Source organism: Myotis brandtii, unplaced genomic scaffold (genome assembly GCF_000412655.1).
Source record: "Myotis brandtii unplaced genomic scaffold, ASM41265v1 scaffold250, whole genome shotgun sequence".
Classification (NCBI taxonomy): Eukaryota; Metazoa; Chordata; class Mammalia; order Chiroptera; family Vespertilionidae; genus Myotis; species Myotis brandtii.
The window spans coordinates 5,495,553-5,514,267 of record NW_005359478.1 but is presented as its reverse complement, the minus strand read 5'-3'; the positions used below and the strand labels follow the sequence as shown (position 1 = coordinate 5,514,267).

Below are 18,715 nucleotides of genomic sequence, written 5' to 3'. Positions count from 1 at the left end.
AGTTCTACAAACAACTTCAGTCATCCTCTCCTCCCTTCCTCCCCAGGGCGAGCCCTTTCGGTGTTATCATGGCGGAGCACTGACACGAAAATACCTGCTGTGAAAGGCAGGTGGCGCTGTTGTTCTGCTCACACCTCCAGCAGGTAAGTGGAGCCTTTTCTCCCTCTTTTGGTAGAAATGTATTGAAAAATTTTCTGAGCAAAATATTTAAAGATCCCTCCCCCTGCTCATCCCACTTCAGTTCTCTCCTGTAAAAGTACAGAACGGAAATCTTTTCCCTCAGTTGTGATCAAAACACTGAGTACTGAAGAATATCCGGTTACTTTAACTGCTAGGGTTATATACTTACAGATTGACAGAGGAAACTGAACCTCAAGTTCTGCTGCTCCCCAAAATGTAATGGAAGAGAGGATTTGATTAGAACAGCTAAAAAACCTGATGGTCATTCCAGGCTGGAGCAAAGCAGCTTTTCAACCATCAGTGGATCCTACGTTGCTGATCACAAACCTGCAGAGATCCGATATGATGTGAGTCTCAAATACAGACTGTATTTCAGAGAGCCAGGAGAGAAGGCTGAGGCATGGGAACAGAACAGAATGCTGGTGAAGGCACGAAGCAAAGAACCCCACGGGGTGTTTAGTGCCATTTTCATTTAATAAGCCAGTAGGACAACAACCTAGAGACCGTGGCTGTAATCATAGTGGGATGTTTCTATGGAATCGCTGTAGGACACATGACTGGCAGCTGGCACCCGCTGGCTCACTGTGCAGGGTGAGACCTACGGCTGGGGCGTGTAGCGCAGGTATTTCTTGCCAGATGGGAGGTCTTTGGTGAAGACTCCTTTAGGGAAGAGTTTCTTGGCTTCCTCTTCAGGGATTGTTGGGAGGACCATCACGCTATCTCCAACCTACGGACAGACATTGAGAATGGTGAAATCCAATGGTAAAGCCTGAAGGCGAGAATGAACTTTTTAGATCAGGTTCTCTGACTTACCATGGTCCTCCAACATGCCATGCTCACCCTCAGGTAAAGCTTCCTGCACTAGGCCCCCCTGAGAGCCAGGCAGAAAGCCAGCCTTCCCACCTTGGTACTCCCTTTCTCCCCTCCGCTCCCCATTGTTCTGTGCACCTAATACACTATAAACTAGTTTATTGTCTGTCTCTACCACTGGAATGTGAGCCTAAGAGATCTGGAACTTTATTGCTCATGGCTACATCTGGGCTCAATAAATGTATGTTCAGGGAATGGACACAGCATTTTATTTGATATACTTAATCAGAAAAACAAAAACTGGTATTCAGGTTAGCATATTTTTAAAAATGTAGCGACATTAAAATATTCTTGTGATATTATCCATGTCATACATATTGCAGAAATCCTAGAGATTGTAAGCTTGAAAAAAAGTGTCAGAATTCTACAGAGGTTTAATGAAACTTAAGAGAAGAAATTACTTCAGGACAGTAAGACACCAAAAAGTTTTACAGCCAGGACTTAAGTGGCCAATCTAAGTTTTATTGTAAATATTTTGCCATCAGGGAAGGATTAAAGTTTTTTAAAAAAATCCTTTTATTAGTAAAGGGAATCATTCTGACCAATTAATCCGCCCAAATAAGCTAATAGCTAGAAAGCAACATGGGAGTTTGTGTTTTATATAAAAGTGTTAAAGACCTTGAACAGCAAATCTTAAACTCAGCCATGAGGAAAAATCCTCCCAGTGGACTTGCGCGCTGGAAAGAGAGCCCGAGGGTGGCCACTGAACATTAGCCACACAGGCCTTTCAGGTGCGCTGGGGACCTGCCTTTTAGCATCTTTACCTTCCAATCAACCGGAGTAGCAACCCTCTTTTCTGCTGTCAGCTGGAGAGAGATAACTACTCTGAGAATCTCGTCAAAGTTCCTGCCGGTGGTCGCGGGGTAGAGGAGGGACAGCTTCAGTTTCTTATCAGGGCCAAAAACAAACACCTGTAAACACACAGACACTTAAATAGGACAAGTTCTTTGATAGGAAAGCCTCTTGGAATGCTTGCCTGTCATGACAAATGTTCGAAGGTATAAACACAAAGCAAATGAAAAAATTCCCCAATATCTAAAATGGCACACCAAACTTCATTGGGGGGCAGGAACCCAGACACTTTTCTTCTCCATGTCATTTCCCTTTTTATAAAAATATACTTTTTAACTTTTTGATTACAATGACCTATAGTATTGTATTAGCCTCAGGTATACATCAGTGTTCATGTTATCTTCTGCACTTAAAAGGAGATTATATTTGGTTCTGGTTGTCCCAGTAAGAAAAACTGATATGCAAACTGAATCCAGGAAAGGGCTCCGGCTGGTACTATGTTAAATAGGGGTGATTATCATAAAAATAATACTAATGGGAGTGGACACTGGCCCTCACGTAGTTGTACTTTTTGCAGATGAGGGACTAAGTTTGTTTTCAGGACAGAACTAACCAGAATTCAAAACCAGAGCTGCCCAAGGATAAAGGACATGACCCATCCCATTAAAGAGAGGTTGTCAGGAGAGATATAGGAAAGATTACTCAATTCTAGAAGTTTTCCTCCAAAAGCTATGAATTACCCAGTTTAAAATTTTAGCTGAAATTTTAGCATGAGCATTACACATAATCAGTGAGATTGCTAGTACAGTTATTATTTCCCTGAGGAAATATGTAGACATTAACATATATTCGCCTATTTCCTCTAGGTGCTCCAAGCATTTACATGGACATACAGCCTGGCCAGTCATGAGGACTCCAGAATGGACTTCGATAACTCACCACACGCGCCGTCACAGGCATGCCCTTCTCGTCCTTCTCTGCTGGGTCCAGCATGCCCAACAGGATGGCGAGGTCCCGATTCCGGTCATCGATGATGGGAAAAGGTAACTTTTCTGTGGGCTCCTCACAGTTGTAAGCATTGATATCCTAAAATGCAGGGGAAAGAGAAATCTAAACCAGGCACATCCTCTGAATTCAATCTGTTAACAGCCATCCTATTGCAAGACAGGGAAGAGAACCATAATCATAGTAATTTCTCTAAGCAATTTTAATAATGAATGAACACTCCCCATCCCCATTATTCACTGATAGGAAGAGCAATAGGGTACTATATTTAGGTTATAAGCATAGCCCCTTTTCTTTCTTCTTTTTAAATCCTCACCACCCCCTTCCCCTGACATTTAGTTCAAAAGTAGAGGTCTCTGGGATTAGGGGCGGGAAGGGCCATTAACATCTAAGTATTGATGCTTCTCCTTTGGAGTGTGCCTTTCCCATGGATGTGTGGATGCTGTGCTGGGGACACATGGGGCCACAGCTGATCATGGGTACCTTCCTAGAGTGTCAATTTTATTTGATGATCTTTTAAAAGAAAAAGTTAACTCATTTCACTGTTAGATTATTTAAAACATTTTTATATGAAAACATATTCTGGAGTAGGATGACAAATTTGCATGAATTTTTAAGATAAAACAAGAGACCCCAAAACATTTTATTAGAGTCACTTACGTTTGGCCCCAGCATCTTTTCCTACTTTCCTCAGCAATCAGGGCTAATTTAGAAAAGTTCAAGATGTGCTGGAAGTCATGCCTAGAGTTGGGGAGGGAGAGGGCTGCTCACACTGGGCCAGGACAGACAGAGGCCAGTCTGGCGGGGAGGAGGGTAGCCACATTACTCAAGGGGTCTCTGTTAGGCACCTAACAAAGCTCATCTGGGCACGAGCCCACTGTTGAGTGGAGAGGAAGGCTGCTCTGACAAAACAATAGGGCACTCGGCCAATGCAGAAATCGGCAGTAATGGTGTCAAAAATGGTGCCAAATAAACATGCCCTTGAATATGGTGAGCTGTACAAATGCAGCTTCAAGCCCACCATATCCCAACCAGACAGCTACCCTAAGAAGTTCTGGCCCTGCCACTGCCATTTCTGACAACCCAGGTGGTTTGCAGTGTGTTTGTTTGGGGACAGAAAGTTGCATTGACAAAACTTATGGTTAATAGTCCTTTTAAACAAAGCAACATAGTTCTTTTTAGGCAGTCAGCCTGGCGTCATCCTCTCCTCTTTCTTATAGAAACCCTATTTCACAAACGGAAAACCTAACCGGGAGCCAAGTAATTGGGTTCCTCATTTGTCACTCTTTTGGTCCACCTCCATTATTTTAAAAAATTCTCATTCTGATTTAGGAAAAAAGTTTCCTGTTACCCTATAATCAGTCACCACGTTAATTGGAATTCAACGCTCCTAATATTTCTCTTCTCCTTAAGAGATCGACTACTGTAATTGAATTAATGTAGTATCTGTTTACAAGCTGAGGTTGGATGGTATAGAGATGTACATGTACTTACTGACAATGTATCACTCCAAGTCCTTGGAGGGAAGGTTCCAGATAATAAAATGGAAACTTTTCTGGTTGTGCTTAAGTTGATTCGTTTTTTTCTGAAATGCACACAAGTCTAATATTTTACTTTTGACTTTCTTTTGTAGTTGGACGCTGGATCTCATTATAGAAAAGGACACTAATGGCGCCAACACGATATGAGAAGTGAGGTTTCAGACTGAGCCAATACGCTGGGCTCACGTGCGGAAGGGTCATCTGATGAGAAGTTTACTTAGAAGTTGCTGAAACAATTTATTGCTGCATTTCTTTTATAAGCAATTGATGGGCTGTTGCAAAAGCTTCAGTTTTAAGTAGTTGCATTTTGAACCTGAGTGGTTCAAAAATTTTTCATGTTAAGATTGTCTAAGACTCATGGCCCACCAAACGGAACCCTGCTTCAGCTGAGAGCACGTTACAGTGTTTTACAAATTATTAAAAGCATTGTACAATATATTACTATCTAAAGCACAGATTCTAAACTCTGATTTGTGATATTGCTATAAGTAGTGCTCCTGTAACATTTTCCAAAGTTATTGTCCCCTCCCCAATTTAGTAACTCTTGAAAAATAGATCTATGTTCCATAATCTTAGTTACTGAAAGCAAAGTTGAGAAGTTAACAATCTTACCTTGCATAGTACTGTTTGATACTATTTTCACTTTATTTTTAAAAGTCAAATAAAGTTGATTTTCATGCTGTACTTATTAGATTCCATTGTCTTTTTCATTTCAACAAAACTTTGAAAGAATGCAAGAATCTCGACTCTAGGGAAAATCATAATAGAAAGAAACACAAGAGAAAAAGTCAAGCATAACCATTTATGAAGAACTTTCTGGACACTGAGCATGTAGGGCAGGATTTCTCAGAGTGGCTGTGGAGCACTCGAGTCAGCAGATATAGGTGTAGCCGCACATTGCAGAAACCTATGTGGCTTCATTTTTCTGATGTAACCAGATACCTGGCAACAGGCAGAACAGGGCTGGTGCTGCGGCTTGAGGAATAAGCACGGACCCAGGCTCCTTGCAGCCTTCTCCTCCATCCTTGGCCAGTAACTTTCTCAGATGGCAAATCATTGGTCACTCCAGGCATCCGGTGGGCGTTTCAGTCAGACAAGGAGCTTTCTCTGTAGGAGGCCTTGCCTTTTAGTCAGGAAGGGACCCCACTGAGGGAAGCACGGTCACATGCCCACACCTATTAAATGAACTTTAACTGGCACCTCACCTTGCCAACCCTAACACAACCTGTTTTTAGTAAAGAATGGGAAATGGATATTGGGTGTCTGCTGTCCTCGGCATCAGTCACCTGGGTTGTTACAAATGAAGAACTTCTGGTCACCTATAGCATCAGTGTTGGGGTGGGTCCTGGATTTTAACATGTTCCTCATATGATTTAATGCATTTTGAAGCCTGAGATCTACAGTGCAGGGAATAAACTATCAGAAAACAGATGCCTGCCCTCCAGGTCACTTAGGAGGCACCTCACCATGTACATCCATTAGGCTTAAACACTACAGAAATATCTTATGTAAGTCAAGAGGTAGCATGGTTTGTGGGCAGTAGACTCGGTGATGTCAGATTTTTTCTTTCTCTTTACCCTATTGACTTTTTGTCTTATTCCACGGCTGGTTCCTCTCCCAACAGCAACCCAGGCTTCCATGTTTTCTTGTTCATATTCAATACAAGACCAAAAAGAATGGCTTCCAATAGTGAGAAAGAATTATTCTAGAAATGCTGATAATCCTGTATTTGTCTCCTCCCCAAGAACTGAGTCACATGCCCATTTTTGGACCAATCACTGACAAGAAGGTGGTAATGACCTTTTACCCAGTCCATGCACCATTTAAGCTAGAATCAGTTATATTGCCTCAATTTGCATTGCCCCAAAGGGGCATGGTTTAATGGAGTAAATCACTAACACCAGTTCACTGCACCCAAATTGGCATCTTGAGCTGGCCATTTAGGCACGACCACTCTGGCTCCTTAACCCTTCACTGAGCTTCTCAATGCAAATTCCTACCCTCAGGGTGGAGGTTAGAGGTGAAATCAGATTTGTGGCAAGACCACACAGGAGCCACAAGTTAATCATTTTACTAACTTAGAAGATTAGCCTATGCTTATTCTTTGAAGTCATGTGGACTTTCAAATTCCTTATGCTTCTCTCATAGCCACCATGGTCATACATTACCTTTCAATTAAATCTTTGGATGCATAATGCAATTTATTCTGTTCTTCCAATGAAAATTGAGGGCAACAATTCTTTATAGGGGAACTCTACTCTTCATGTCCAAGGGTGTTAAAAATATGCTTAGGGTCACTTCTACCTAGAAATGCATATTTATTATGTAACATTTACTTGGAAAGGAACTTGTTCCATTTCATGGCTTCATGGTTGCTTAGTGGTAGAGCCAGAACTAAATTTGACAGCACGAGCCCCTTTCCTTTGAGCTTTTAAAGCGTTTTTATACTGATGCCATCATTACGGGTAGAGTAGATGTACCAGATAGTATTAGTTCTTTGAAGGCAAAATATATTGTGACTTGGAGAAGAGATGAGAACAGGATGCCAGTCCTTATAGGTCTCCTTCAGACCAGCATTCCCCAGGATACTGTGAAAACTTGGAATTTTTACCTTCATTCTCAACCTTCTTAGTGTCACCCACCTTTTAAAGGAAACTAAAAGGCCTAACGACTTCTCTGACACATGGCACCAGGGATCATATTTTACTCAATAAAAATATAGAGGGCTACCTGCAAGAGACTGCACCAGGTGTGTGACACTTCTTTCCAAACTGAGGCCTTATTAGCACAGCATAAGTCCAAGAGACCGTGAGTTCAGAGTAACTAGTACTCTTTCCAGAAAAGCATACCTATATGCATCATTATCCTCAAGATTCAAATTCCGAAGCTCAGCAATCCCATTAAGGCATTAGGTGTGTTACACCAGGGGTCACAAACTCAAGGGACTATAGGACCCACGCAGGTACTACGAAGGAGCAAAGTGGGCCAGGTGCTGTGGTGAAGTCACATGAGGCCAGCTGCACCTCCATGGTCATTAGAAATTTTATATATCTGTCTCCGGAGAGAAGCATCAATGCCAATCCCAGTGAGGAAACCTCTGCCCTCAGGACATGGGTCTAACCGAGTATTTCAAAACGTGACAACACAATTCTCTGATCTAGTTTTAACAATGGATTTATTTGCTAGATCCCCAAAATGCAACATTCAGAAAGTACTGCCCCACCCACAGCAAGAAGAGTTCTACAAACAACTTCAGTCATCCTCTCCTCCCTTCCTCCCCAGGGCGAGCCCTTTCGGTGTTATCATGGCGGAGCACTGACACGAAAATACCTGCTGTGAAAGGCAGGTGGCGCTGTTGTTCTGCTCACACCTCCAGCAGGTAAGTGGAGCCTTTTCTCCCTCTTTTGGTAGAAATGTATTGAAAAATTTTCTGAGCAAAATATTTAAAGATCCCTCCCCCTGCTCATCCCACTTCAGTTCTCTCCTGTAAAAGTACAGAACGGAAATCTTTTCCCTCAGTTGTGATCAAAACACTGAGTACTGAAGAATATCCGGTTACTTTAACTGCTAGGGTTATATACTTACAGATTGACAGAGGAAACTGAACCTCAAGTTCTGCTGCTCCCCAAAATGCGTAATGGAAGAGAGGATTTGATTAGAACAGCTAAAAAACCTGATGGTCATTCCAGGCTGGAGCAAAGCAGCTTTTCAACCATCAGTGGATCCTACGTTGCTGATCACAAACCTGCAGAGATCCGATATGATGTGAGTCTCAAATACAGACTGTATTTCAGAGAGCCAGGAGAGAAGGCTGAGGCATGGGAACAGAACAGAATGCTGGTGAAGGCACGAAGCAAAGAACCCCACGGGGTGTTTAGTGCCATTTTCATTTAATAAGCCAGTAGGACAACAACCTAGAGACCGTGGCTGTAATCATAGTGGGATGTTTCTATGGAATCGCTGTAGGACACATGACTGGCAGCTGGCACCCGCTGGCTCACTGTGCAGGGTGAGACCTACGGCTGGGGCGTGTAGCGCAGGTATTTCTTGCCAGATGGGAGGTCTTTGGTGAAGACTCCTTTAGGGAAGAGTTTCTTGGCTTCCTCTTCAGGGATAGTTGGGAGGACCATCACGCTATCTCCAACCTTCCAATCAACCGGAGTAGCAACCCTCTTTTCTGCTGTCAGCTGGAGAGAGATAACTACTCTGAGAATCTCGTCAAAGTTCCTGCCGGTGGTCGCGGGGTAGAGGAGGGACAGCTTCAGTTTCTTATCAGGGCCAAAAACAAACACCTGTAAACACACAGACACTTAAGTAGGACAAGTTCTTTGATATGAAAGCCTCTTGGAATGCTTGCCTGTCATGACAAATGTTCGAAGGTATAAACACAAAGCGAATGAAAAAATTCCCCAATATCGAAAATGGCACACCAAACTTCATTGGGGGGCAGGAACCCAGACACTTTTCTTCTCCATGTCATTTCCCTTTTTATAAAAATATACTTTTTAACTTTTTGATTACAATGACCTATAGTATTGTATTAGCCTCAGGTATACATCAGTGTTCATGTTATTCTTCTGCACTTAAAAGGAGATTATATTTGGTTCTGGTTGTCCCAGTAAGAAAAACTGATATACAAACTGAATCCAGGAAAGGGCTCCGGCTGGTACTATGTTAAATAGGGGTGATTATCATAAAAATAATACTAATGGGAGTGGACACTGGCCCTCACGTAGTTGTACTTTTTGCAGATGAGGGACTAAGTTTGTTTTCAGGACAGAACTAACCAGAATTCAAAACCAGAGCTGCCCAAGGACGAAGGACATGACCCATCCCATTAAAGAGAGGTTGTCAGGAGAGATATAGGAAAGATTACTCAATTCTAGAAGTAGGTTTCCAAAAGCTATGAATTGCCCAGTTTAAAATTTTAGCTGAAAATTTAGCATGAGCATTACACATAATCAGTGAGACTGCTACCAGTACAGTTATTTCCCTGAGGAAATATGTAGACATTAACATATATTCGCCTATTTCCTCTAGGTGCTCCAAGCATTTACATGGACATACAGCCTGGCCAGTCATGAGGACTCCAGAATGGACTTCGATAACTCACCACACGCGCCGTCACAGGCATGCCCTTCTCGTCCTTCTCTGCTGGGTCCAGCATGCCCAACAGGATGGCGAGGTCCCGATTCCGGTCATCGATGATGGGAAAAGGTAACTTTTCTGTGGGCTCCTCACAGTTGTAAGCATTGATATCCTAAAATGCAGGGGAAAGAGAAATCTAAACCAGGCACATCCTCTGAATTCAATCTGTTAACAGCCATCCTATTGCAAGACAGGGAAGAGAACCATAATCATAGTAATTTCTCTAAGCAATTTTAATAATGAATGAACTCTCCCCATCCCCATTATTCACTGATAGGAAGAGCAATAGGGTACTATATTTAGGTTATAAGCATAGCCCCTTTTCTTTCTTCTTCTTTTTAAATCCTCACCCGAGGATATGTTTACTGATTTTAGAGAGAGGAAAGGGGTGGGGTGGGGTGGAGAAGAGAAACTCTGATGTGAGAAACATCAATCGTTTACTTTCTGCACAAGCCCTGACTGGGTATTGAACCTGTAATCTAGGTTTGTGCCCTGACCAGGAATCAAATTCGCAGCCTTTCAATATATGGGATGACGCCCAATGAACTGAGCCACTTGGCCATGGCTAAGCATAGACACTTTTCATGCCCAAGTCTGTTAAAATGCAGCTTGTTTTTACTGCTTTAAGAAAGCAGCAATAACCTCTTTAAAAGCCGATTAGTATAGTATCAGATACCAATCCAAGGTACCTCTGGGTTTCCAAATATAAAAACCATCAGAAATAATGCATTCCTTAAGTCCATCACATCTGGAAACAACGCCACATGCAAAGATAATTTTATAGATCTGATCCCTGCCTAAAAAACACCCTGACTCAGACATTAAGCTACTAGAAGAGAGATATTGAAAAAACAAAAACAAAAAAGAACAGAACACAAAACTCAAAGGAAATATAAGAATGGAGAGTTGAACATAGACTTCAAGGACAAGTCAAAGGTAAATCACTAGAGTAAAATCTACATAGAAAACAAAGCATTTCAAATCTGAACTAAAGGACAAGGATGTACTTGTGTCCTCTCTTTCACCCCCTCCAGTAAAACTTCATTTATTTCTTTTTAAAAAAAATATATTTTATTGATTTTTTACAGAGAGGAGGGGAGAGGGATAGAGAGTTAGAAACATCAATCAGCTGCCCCTTGCACGCCCCCTACTGGGGATGTGCCCTCAACCAAGGTACATGCCCTTGACCGGAATCGAACCTGGGACCCTTGAGTCTGCAGGCCGATGCTCTATCCGCTGAGCCAAACCGGTTAGGGCAAACTTCATTTATTTCTACTCTACACTTTATAACCTCAAAGCACAGCCATAGAAACGTTACCTTGCTCCAGGCAAGATGGTCTTCAACACTGTCTATTGAAAGGGCAATCAGCTTAACGTTCCTCTTGGCAAATTCAGGTGCCAGCTTTGCAGCTCTGCCAAGCTCTGTGGTACACACAGGGGTAAAGTCCCGAGGGTGGGAGAAGAGGATACCCCATCTGCAATGGAGGCAAAGGTCACAACTGAATGACAAGGTTATCACCAACAGCATGCAGAATGGGAAGTCACAAATCTGAGGTAAAAAATGATGTTCTTTCAAAAAATGAATGCTTATAAAGACAATTACTTTTAAACTTTTCTATTGGGGAATGCTTTTTGATCTCCTTACCTCCAGGAAAGCCAATGTTTAAAGCCCAGTTCAATCAAAGATATGACAATCAAGATGACAAATATTTTAAAAGACTAATTTAAGGGTTTTGCCTCTTTTGAGCCATCCTAACTCCTTTTCAACTAATAAAATCTGTGCTACTCAAACCAAGTAGCTTATTAAAATAACTTATTTTCTTCTTGCCCTCTTCTTTATTTTTTTTTCCTAACCACAGCCCAACATTCAGCTCCAATAATGGGTGTCCCCAAAGTCTCTGAATCCAAACGAACAGCTGACTACAAGAATAAACAGATTATGTAATCTAAAATAAATAGGCTGGTGTCCTCTATTTATATGTAAAATTAAAGTTGACACGTGGCTTCTTTGAAGTGAATGGCTATGAAACCTTTTATAAGACAGCTTTACAGGACACCCAATATTTGGACCTTGACAAAACAGCACTCTCAGAGTTTTACCTATCTCTCTTTCTCTCTCTCTTTTTTTTTAGCTGTCACAGCTTTAAAAACAAACAAACAAAAATAACAGAAAAACTTTATTGCTGAAAGTATTACATATGTTCCCTTTCCACCCCATTGACTATTGTCTGTGTCCATGGGTTATGATACATGCATACAAGTTCTTTGGTTAATCTCTTCCCACCCACCCCTGCCTTCCCTCTGAGACTGACTGTCTGTTCCAAGCTTCTATGTCTCTGGATCTATTTTGTTCATTAGATCCCACATATGAGTGAGATCACATGATACTTGTCTTTCTCTGACTGGCTTATTTCGCTTAGCATGATACTCTCCAGGTCCCTCCATGCTGTCTCAAAGAGAATTTTACCTATGTCTTCGTTTGTGGTTTCTTTTTCTTCTTGCTTCAGACCAAGTAGGTAGAAACCTGATAAACTACAATGTAGATTCTAGAACTACAGATTTTTAGGTAAATATTATTATCTAAAGCATCACTGCCTGAAGTTAAACTTGTAGAGATTTTAAGCACGCTTTAAGCTGAGCCACCAAGAATCTTTGGAGTCCCAGTTCCTTCTCTTTGGTGACCATGGAAACTACTCTCTACTGAAAAGGGAAATTTAACACTCGGTTTTCCACACTCCCAGGGGCTTACAAAATTAAAGCAGGACCCTAACCTAGATTACTAGATCTAGCTTAGATGCCAAGCTGAGCTCACCAAGTTTGCCAAGTTCCCTGAAGCACAAAGAACAAAGCAGAAATGAAGGTACCCCCTTCCACTCACATCTGTCACTCAACTCCAAGGCTTCGGGAAAGGAAAAGACTTTCTTACAAAAAGGATGGAGGATGCTATGGAAAGACTGGGAAGAAAGGTAATTAATATCTTTAACACTGTGGAGATGTGTGGTAGGTCTACTTTTTTAAAAGGGCAACAAGGGGGATATATATCTTTTATAATAATGTAGCTTTGAGTAAAATGTAGGCCTTAGATTCTATGGAAAAGGATCTGTCTGTTTAGGGTTCAGACGAGACTTTTGAGAAGAAATGTTAACGGGGTGATGAATTAGGCAAGTCAGGCGTTTTCCTTCCATTTCCAGTCAAGAGACCATTTCTCTGAGTCACTTCACACCCTCTCTCCTTCCGGAGAAGCCAAACTCCAGTTTACCACTCAGCTCGGAATAGGAATAAACTCTGGCATGTCTGACTGTGGCCTGCCTTCCCCTCAGAGTCTCCCCACTGCTGCTGGTGAGAGTTAATTACATGATCCCATTTCCTTCCTTCCTCATTTTCAAAAGACAATAGGTTTGCTCCTTTAAGGGAACAGTCCCTTCTCACTAACCCCCCAGAAAACTTCAGGAAAACACACGTTTTTGTTTAGTGAAAAAGCTGTGAAGCTGCTTACACCACATACGTAAAGAAACAGTGATTAAGGCTCAATAAACTCACCAAACACAGTCCCCAAACCTCTTAGTTGTATCTCATTGTCTGGGGGAGTGGAGAGGGGGGTGGAGTAGATGCCTGTGAAATTTTATGGTTATTTTAATTTTTTTCTCCCCCCTAAAAAAACAACACCCGAAACAAGAATTGACAGTCTGAATTGAGATCGCATACAGAATGGAGTTTGGAAAATATTATATTAGGCAAAAATCCATGTACTATAATGACATAAAGAGCTCAAATGTCATTTGGGGGTGGGGCCGACTTGTACAGCCTTTTAAAAAAATACATATTTTTACTGATTTTAGAGAGAGAGGAAGATGGAGAGAGAGAAACATCAGTGTGAGAGAAATACTGATCAGTTGCCTTCAGAATGCACCTTGACCTGTGGCACCCCAACCTTGAACCTGCAACCCAGGTATGTACCATGACGGGGAATTGAACCAGCAACTTTCAGTGCATGGGATGATGCTCAACCACCTGAGCCATACTGGCCAGGGCTTATATTATATAGTCTTTTATAGATGTGGGTATTTTTCTCATCTTTCCACTGGTGGTTCCCAGAAATGGTACCATTTTTTTACCCAAAATATATTTTATTGATTTGCTTATTTCGCTTAGCATGGAGGAATAGAGAGTTAGAAACATCGATGAGAGAGAAACATCGATCACCTGCCTCCTGCACACCCCCCACCGGGGATGTGCCCGCAACCAAGGTACATGCCCTTGACCAGAATCGAACCTGGGACCCCTGAGTCCGCAGGCCGACGCTCTATCCACTGAGCCAAACCAGTCAGGGCCATTTTTAATCAAATCAAGAGAGATCTCGAGGCCAATAAACTATGGTGATGACAACAACAAAACCCAAGAAAGTGGAGTTAGCTGAGGTAGTGACAGCATTTATACTTATTGCTATAGTAATTATGCTTTATGTTAATATTTATCTTTAATTCATACAGCCTAAGAGTTCTGGTAAGATTCCTATGCTGTGTGGGGGTGAGGACTGAGAGTGGAATGGGAAGGAACATACTCTGAAAAATACCATGGGGTTTTGGAGAAATGCTAATACCTAGATTCTGAGTATAGACCGGCCTTGGTCTGTGTTTCTGAAGCCTTTTCCTGCCTTCAGGGTCCGAATGTTCCATTTCTCATCATTTTCTAGTTGAGCCCTCTCTTTTACAAACTGTTCCCTTGATGAGAGGCTGGAAATGGACTTAGAGTTGTAAGGGGTTGGGTAGGCCTAGCAGTGGTTGGCAAACTCATTAGCCAACAGAGCCAAATATCAACAGTACAACGATTGAAATTTCTTTTGAGAGCCAAATTTTTAAAACTTAAACTATATAGGTAGGTACATTGTTATTAACTTAATTAGGGTACTCCTACGGCTTAGGAAGAGCCACACTCAAGGGGCCAAAGAGCCGCAGTTTGCCGACCACGGGCCTAAGGTATAGAGTCTCTCCCAGGTTCTCTGAACAGCCCTGTCCAATCGTTGGTTAATCTCAAAAACTTCCTTCTCTCTATATATACATACCTGGACACCACATATAAAAGGATTCAAACCCAGGGAGGAATTGTTAAGCCTCAGAAGACCACAGGGCTCCTGAACTCCAGAACCATAATGTAACTAGACATGTCTGGGAAGTTTCTGATTGAAACTGAGCAACTTAACGTCTGCAGATCCAGGAGCTATAAAACCAGGGTGACAGCAATTTACTTCTAATGGTATGATTTAGTCATAATGGTCTGAGTGCCAGATAACAGGTCACCAATTTGTATCGCTCCAGCCAGGCCATGTGCTGCTGGAAGCAAGGCGAGGGGGAGGGGCACACCACTGGGAAACAAAGGGTCACAGGGAGCAGAGGTACATGTGTCCTGGCAAGAAGAGGTCGCTGCAACTGGACAGCCTCAGAAAGCCCTGCCCTCACAGTGTTGCAAGTTCTGGAATGAAGGACACACCTATGCACAGAGTGTTCTTGGTTCCTCCCAAAGTTCTTATCAAATCTTATCCTGGCCACTGAAGGAGGCTGTGGCCAAAAAGTCTTCCGGCCACTTATCCGGCAGCTGGTGGCTTTAAACTTTACATTTTGCGCCGAGAAGCCTGCAAATCCCAGGCAGCAGGCAGAGCCCTTCTGCCAGCAGCAGAGTCCCCGGACTCACACCCACCTTCCCCCGGGAGCAAGTTCCAGAACAGAGGGAGGGAGGGAGGGGGCCGAGTCCAGGCAGGAGTCCCGGGAGGTGACCGCCGAGGCCGCCGGTTTCAGTCCCCACCGGGCCTGGCTGGACGTGCTACTTGCACAATTTACAAACCGAGTTAAACAGCAACAAATCCTGCTCCGCACCGCGCTCAAGGTCCCGGGACCTGCGGAAACCCAATTTCTTTCCCCTCCCCCTTCCCCGCCTGGAGCCAGGCTGGCCATGCTGGGGCGGGACGCGGGAGGGAACCCAGTGGCCGCCGCGGGGCAGGGGACGCACAGTGAGATGTTGGGAGGACCATCACGCTATCTCCAACCTACGGACAGACATTGAGAATGGTGAAATCCAATGGTAAAGCCTGAAGGCGAGAATGAACTTTAGATCCCCAGGTTCTCTGACTTACCATGGTCCTCCAACATGCCATGCTCACCCTCAGGTAAAGCTTCCTGCACTAGGCCCCCCTGAGAGCCAGGCAGAAAGCCAGCCTTCCCACCTTGGTACTCCCTTTCTCCCCTCCGCTCCCCATTGTTCTGTGCACCTAATACACTATAAACTAGTTTATTGTCTGTCTCTACCACTGGAATGTGAGCCTAAGAGATCTGGAACTTTATTGCTCATGGCTACATCTGGGCTCAATAAATGTATGTTCAGGGAATGGACACAGCATTTTATTTGATATACTTAATCAGAAAAACAAAAACTGGTATTCAGGTTAGCATATTTTTAAAAATGTAGCGACATTAAAATATTCTTGTGATATTATCCATGTCATACATATTGCAGAAATCCTAGAGATTGTAAGCTTGAAAAAAAGTGTCAGAATTCTACAGAGGTTTAATGAAACTTAAGAGAAGAAATTACTTCAGGACAGTAAGACACCAAAAAGTTTTACAGCCAGGACTTAAGTGGCCAATCTAAGTTTTATTGTAAATATTTTGCCATCAGGGAAGGATTAAAGTTTTTTAAAAAAATCCTTTTATTAGTAAAGGGAATCATTCTGACCAATTAATCCGCCCAAATAAGCTAATAGCTAGAAAGCAACATGGGAGTTTGTGTTTTATATAAAAGTGTTAAAGACCTTGAACAGCAAATCTTAAACTCAGCCATGAGGAAAAATCCTCCCAGTGGACTTGCGCGCTGGAAAGAGAGCCCGAGGGTGGCCACTGAACATTAGCCACACAGGCCTTTCAGGTGCGCTGGGGACCTGCCTTTTAGCATCTTTACCTTCCAATCAACCGGAGTAGCAACCCTCTTTTCTGCTGTCAGCTGGAGAGAGATAACTACTCTGAGAATCTCGTCAAAGTTCCTGCCGGTGGTCGCGGGGTAGAGGAGGGACAGCTTCAGTTTCTTATCAGGGCCAAAAACAAACACCTGTAAACACACAGACACTTAAGTAGGACAAGTTCTTTGATATGAAAGCCTCTTGGAATGCTTGCCTGTCATGACAAATGTTCGAAGGTATAAACACAAAGCGAATGAAAAAATTCCCCAATATCGAAAATGGCACACCAAACTTCATTGGGGGGCAGGAACCCAGACACTTTTCTTCTCCATGTCATTTCCCTTTTTATAAAAATATACTTTTTAACTTTTTGATTACAATGACCTATAGTATTGTATTAGCCTCAGGTATACATCAGTGTTCATGTTATTCTTCTGCACTTAAAAGGAGATTATATTTGGTTCTGGTTGTCCCAGTAAGAAAAACTGATATGCAAACTGAATCCAGGAAAGGGCTCCGGCTGGTACTATGTTAAATAGGGGTGATTATCATAAAAATAATACTAATGGGAGTGGACACTGGCCCTCACGTAGTTGTACTTTTTGCAGATGAGGGACTAAGTTTGTTTTCAGGACAGAACTAACCAGAATTCAAAACCAGAGCTGCCCAAGGACGAAGGACATGACCCATCCCATTAAAGAGAGGTTGTCAGGAGAGATATAGGAAAGATTACTCAATTCTAGAAGTAGGTTTCCAAAAGCTATGAATTGCCCAGTTTAAAATTTTAGCTGAAAATTTAGCATGAGCATTACACATAATCAGTGAGACTGCTACCAGTACAGTTATTTCCCTGAGGAAATATGTAGACATTAACATATATTCGCCTATTTCCTCTAGGTGCTCCAAGCATTTACATGGACATACAGCCTGGCCAGTCATGAGGACTCCAGAATGGACTTCGATAACTCACCACACGCGCCGTCACAGGCATGCCCTTCTCGTCCTTCTCTGCTGGGTCCAGCATGCCCAACAGGATGGCGAGGTCCCGATTCCGGTCATCGATGATGGGAAAAGGTAACTTTTCTGTGGGCTCCTCACAGTTGTAAGCATTGATATCCTAAAATGCAGGGGAAAGAGAAATCTAAACCAGGCACATCCTCTGAATTCAATCTGTTAACAGCCATCCTATTGCAAGACAGGGAAGAGAACCATAATCATAGTAATTTCTCTAAGCAATTTTAATAATGAATGAACTCTCCCCATCCCCATTATTCACTGATAGGAAGAGCAATAGGGTACTATATTTAGGTTATAAGCATAGCCCCTTTTCTTTCTTCTTTTTAAATCCTCACCCGAGGATATGTTTACTGATTTTAGAGAGAGGAAAGGGGGGGGGGGTGGAGAAGAGAAATTCTGATGTGAGAAACATCAATTGTTTACTTTCTGCACAAGCCCTGACTGGGTATTGAACCTGTAACCTAGGTATGTGCCCTGACCAGGAATCAAATTCGCAGCCTTTCAATATATGGGATGACGCCCAATGAACTGAGCCACTTGGCCATGGCTAAGCATAGACACTTTTCATGCCCAAGTCTGTTAAAATGCAGCTTGTTTTTACTGCTTTAAGAAAGCAGCAATAACCTCTTTAAAAGCCGATTAGTATAGTATCAGATACCAATCCAAGGTACCTCTGGGTTTCCAAATATAAAAACCATCAGAAATAATGCATTCCTTAAGTCCATCACATCTGGAAACAACGCCACATGCAAAGATAATTTTATAGATCTGATCCCTGCCTCAAAAACACCCTGACTCAGACATTAAGCTACTAGAAGAGAGATATTGAAAAAACAAAAACAAAAAAGAACAGAACACAAAACTCAAAGGAAATATAAGAATGGAGAGTTGAACATAGACTTCAAGGACAAGTCAAAGGTAAATCACTAGAGTAAAATCTACATAGAAAACAAAGCATTTCAAATCTGAACTAAAGGACAAGGATGTACTTGTGTCCTCTCTTTCACCCCCTCCAGTAAAACTTCATTTATTTCTTTTTAAAAAAAATATATTTTATTGATTTTTTACAGAGAGGAGGGGAGAGGGATAGAGAGTTAGAAACATCAATCAGCTGCCCCTTGCACGCCCCCTACTGGGGATGTGCCCGCAACCAAGGTACATGCCCTTGACCGGAATCGAACCTGGGACCCTTGAGTCTGCAGGCCGATGCTCTATC

At 42.5% G+C, this 18,715-nt stretch overlaps 2 protein-coding genes across 3 annotated transcripts in view; both read right to left on the bottom strand.

Annotated features, from left to right (window-relative positions):
* Positions 1–526: 526 nt before the first annotated feature.
* Positions 527–5,411, bottom strand: LOC102259704 (peroxiredoxin-6). Its single transcript, XM_014540655.1, has 4 exons — positions 5,331–5,411; positions 2,782–2,928; positions 1,815–1,961; positions 527–907 (listed from the first exon to the last, which is right to left on the bottom strand). Exons 1-4 carry the CDS (start codon positions 5,409–5,411, stop codon positions 779–781), a joined length of 504 nt encoding a protein of 167 aa, XP_014396141.1. The 3' UTR covers positions 527–778.
* A 2,135-nt stretch (positions 5,412–7,546) lies between these two features.
* Positions 7,547–18,715, bottom strand: part of LOC102263613 (peroxiredoxin-6) — a 15,896-nt gene continuing 4,727 nt past the window's right edge. Inside the window, exons 2-4 of one of the 2 annotated variants that reach the window (XM_014540892.1) lie at positions 10,855–11,035; positions 9,502–9,648; positions 7,547–8,680 (exon numbers count right to left, since the gene is read on the bottom strand). In XM_014540892.1, the coding sequence (XP_014396378.1) occupies positions 8,405–8,680; positions 9,502–9,648; positions 10,855–11,035 (604 nt within the window). In that variant the 3' untranslated portion in view covers positions 7,547–8,404. The remainder of the gene's footprint in view (positions 8,681–9,501; positions 9,649–10,854; positions 11,036–18,715) is intronic. The other variant, XM_005867668.2, reaches the window with a different exon arrangement.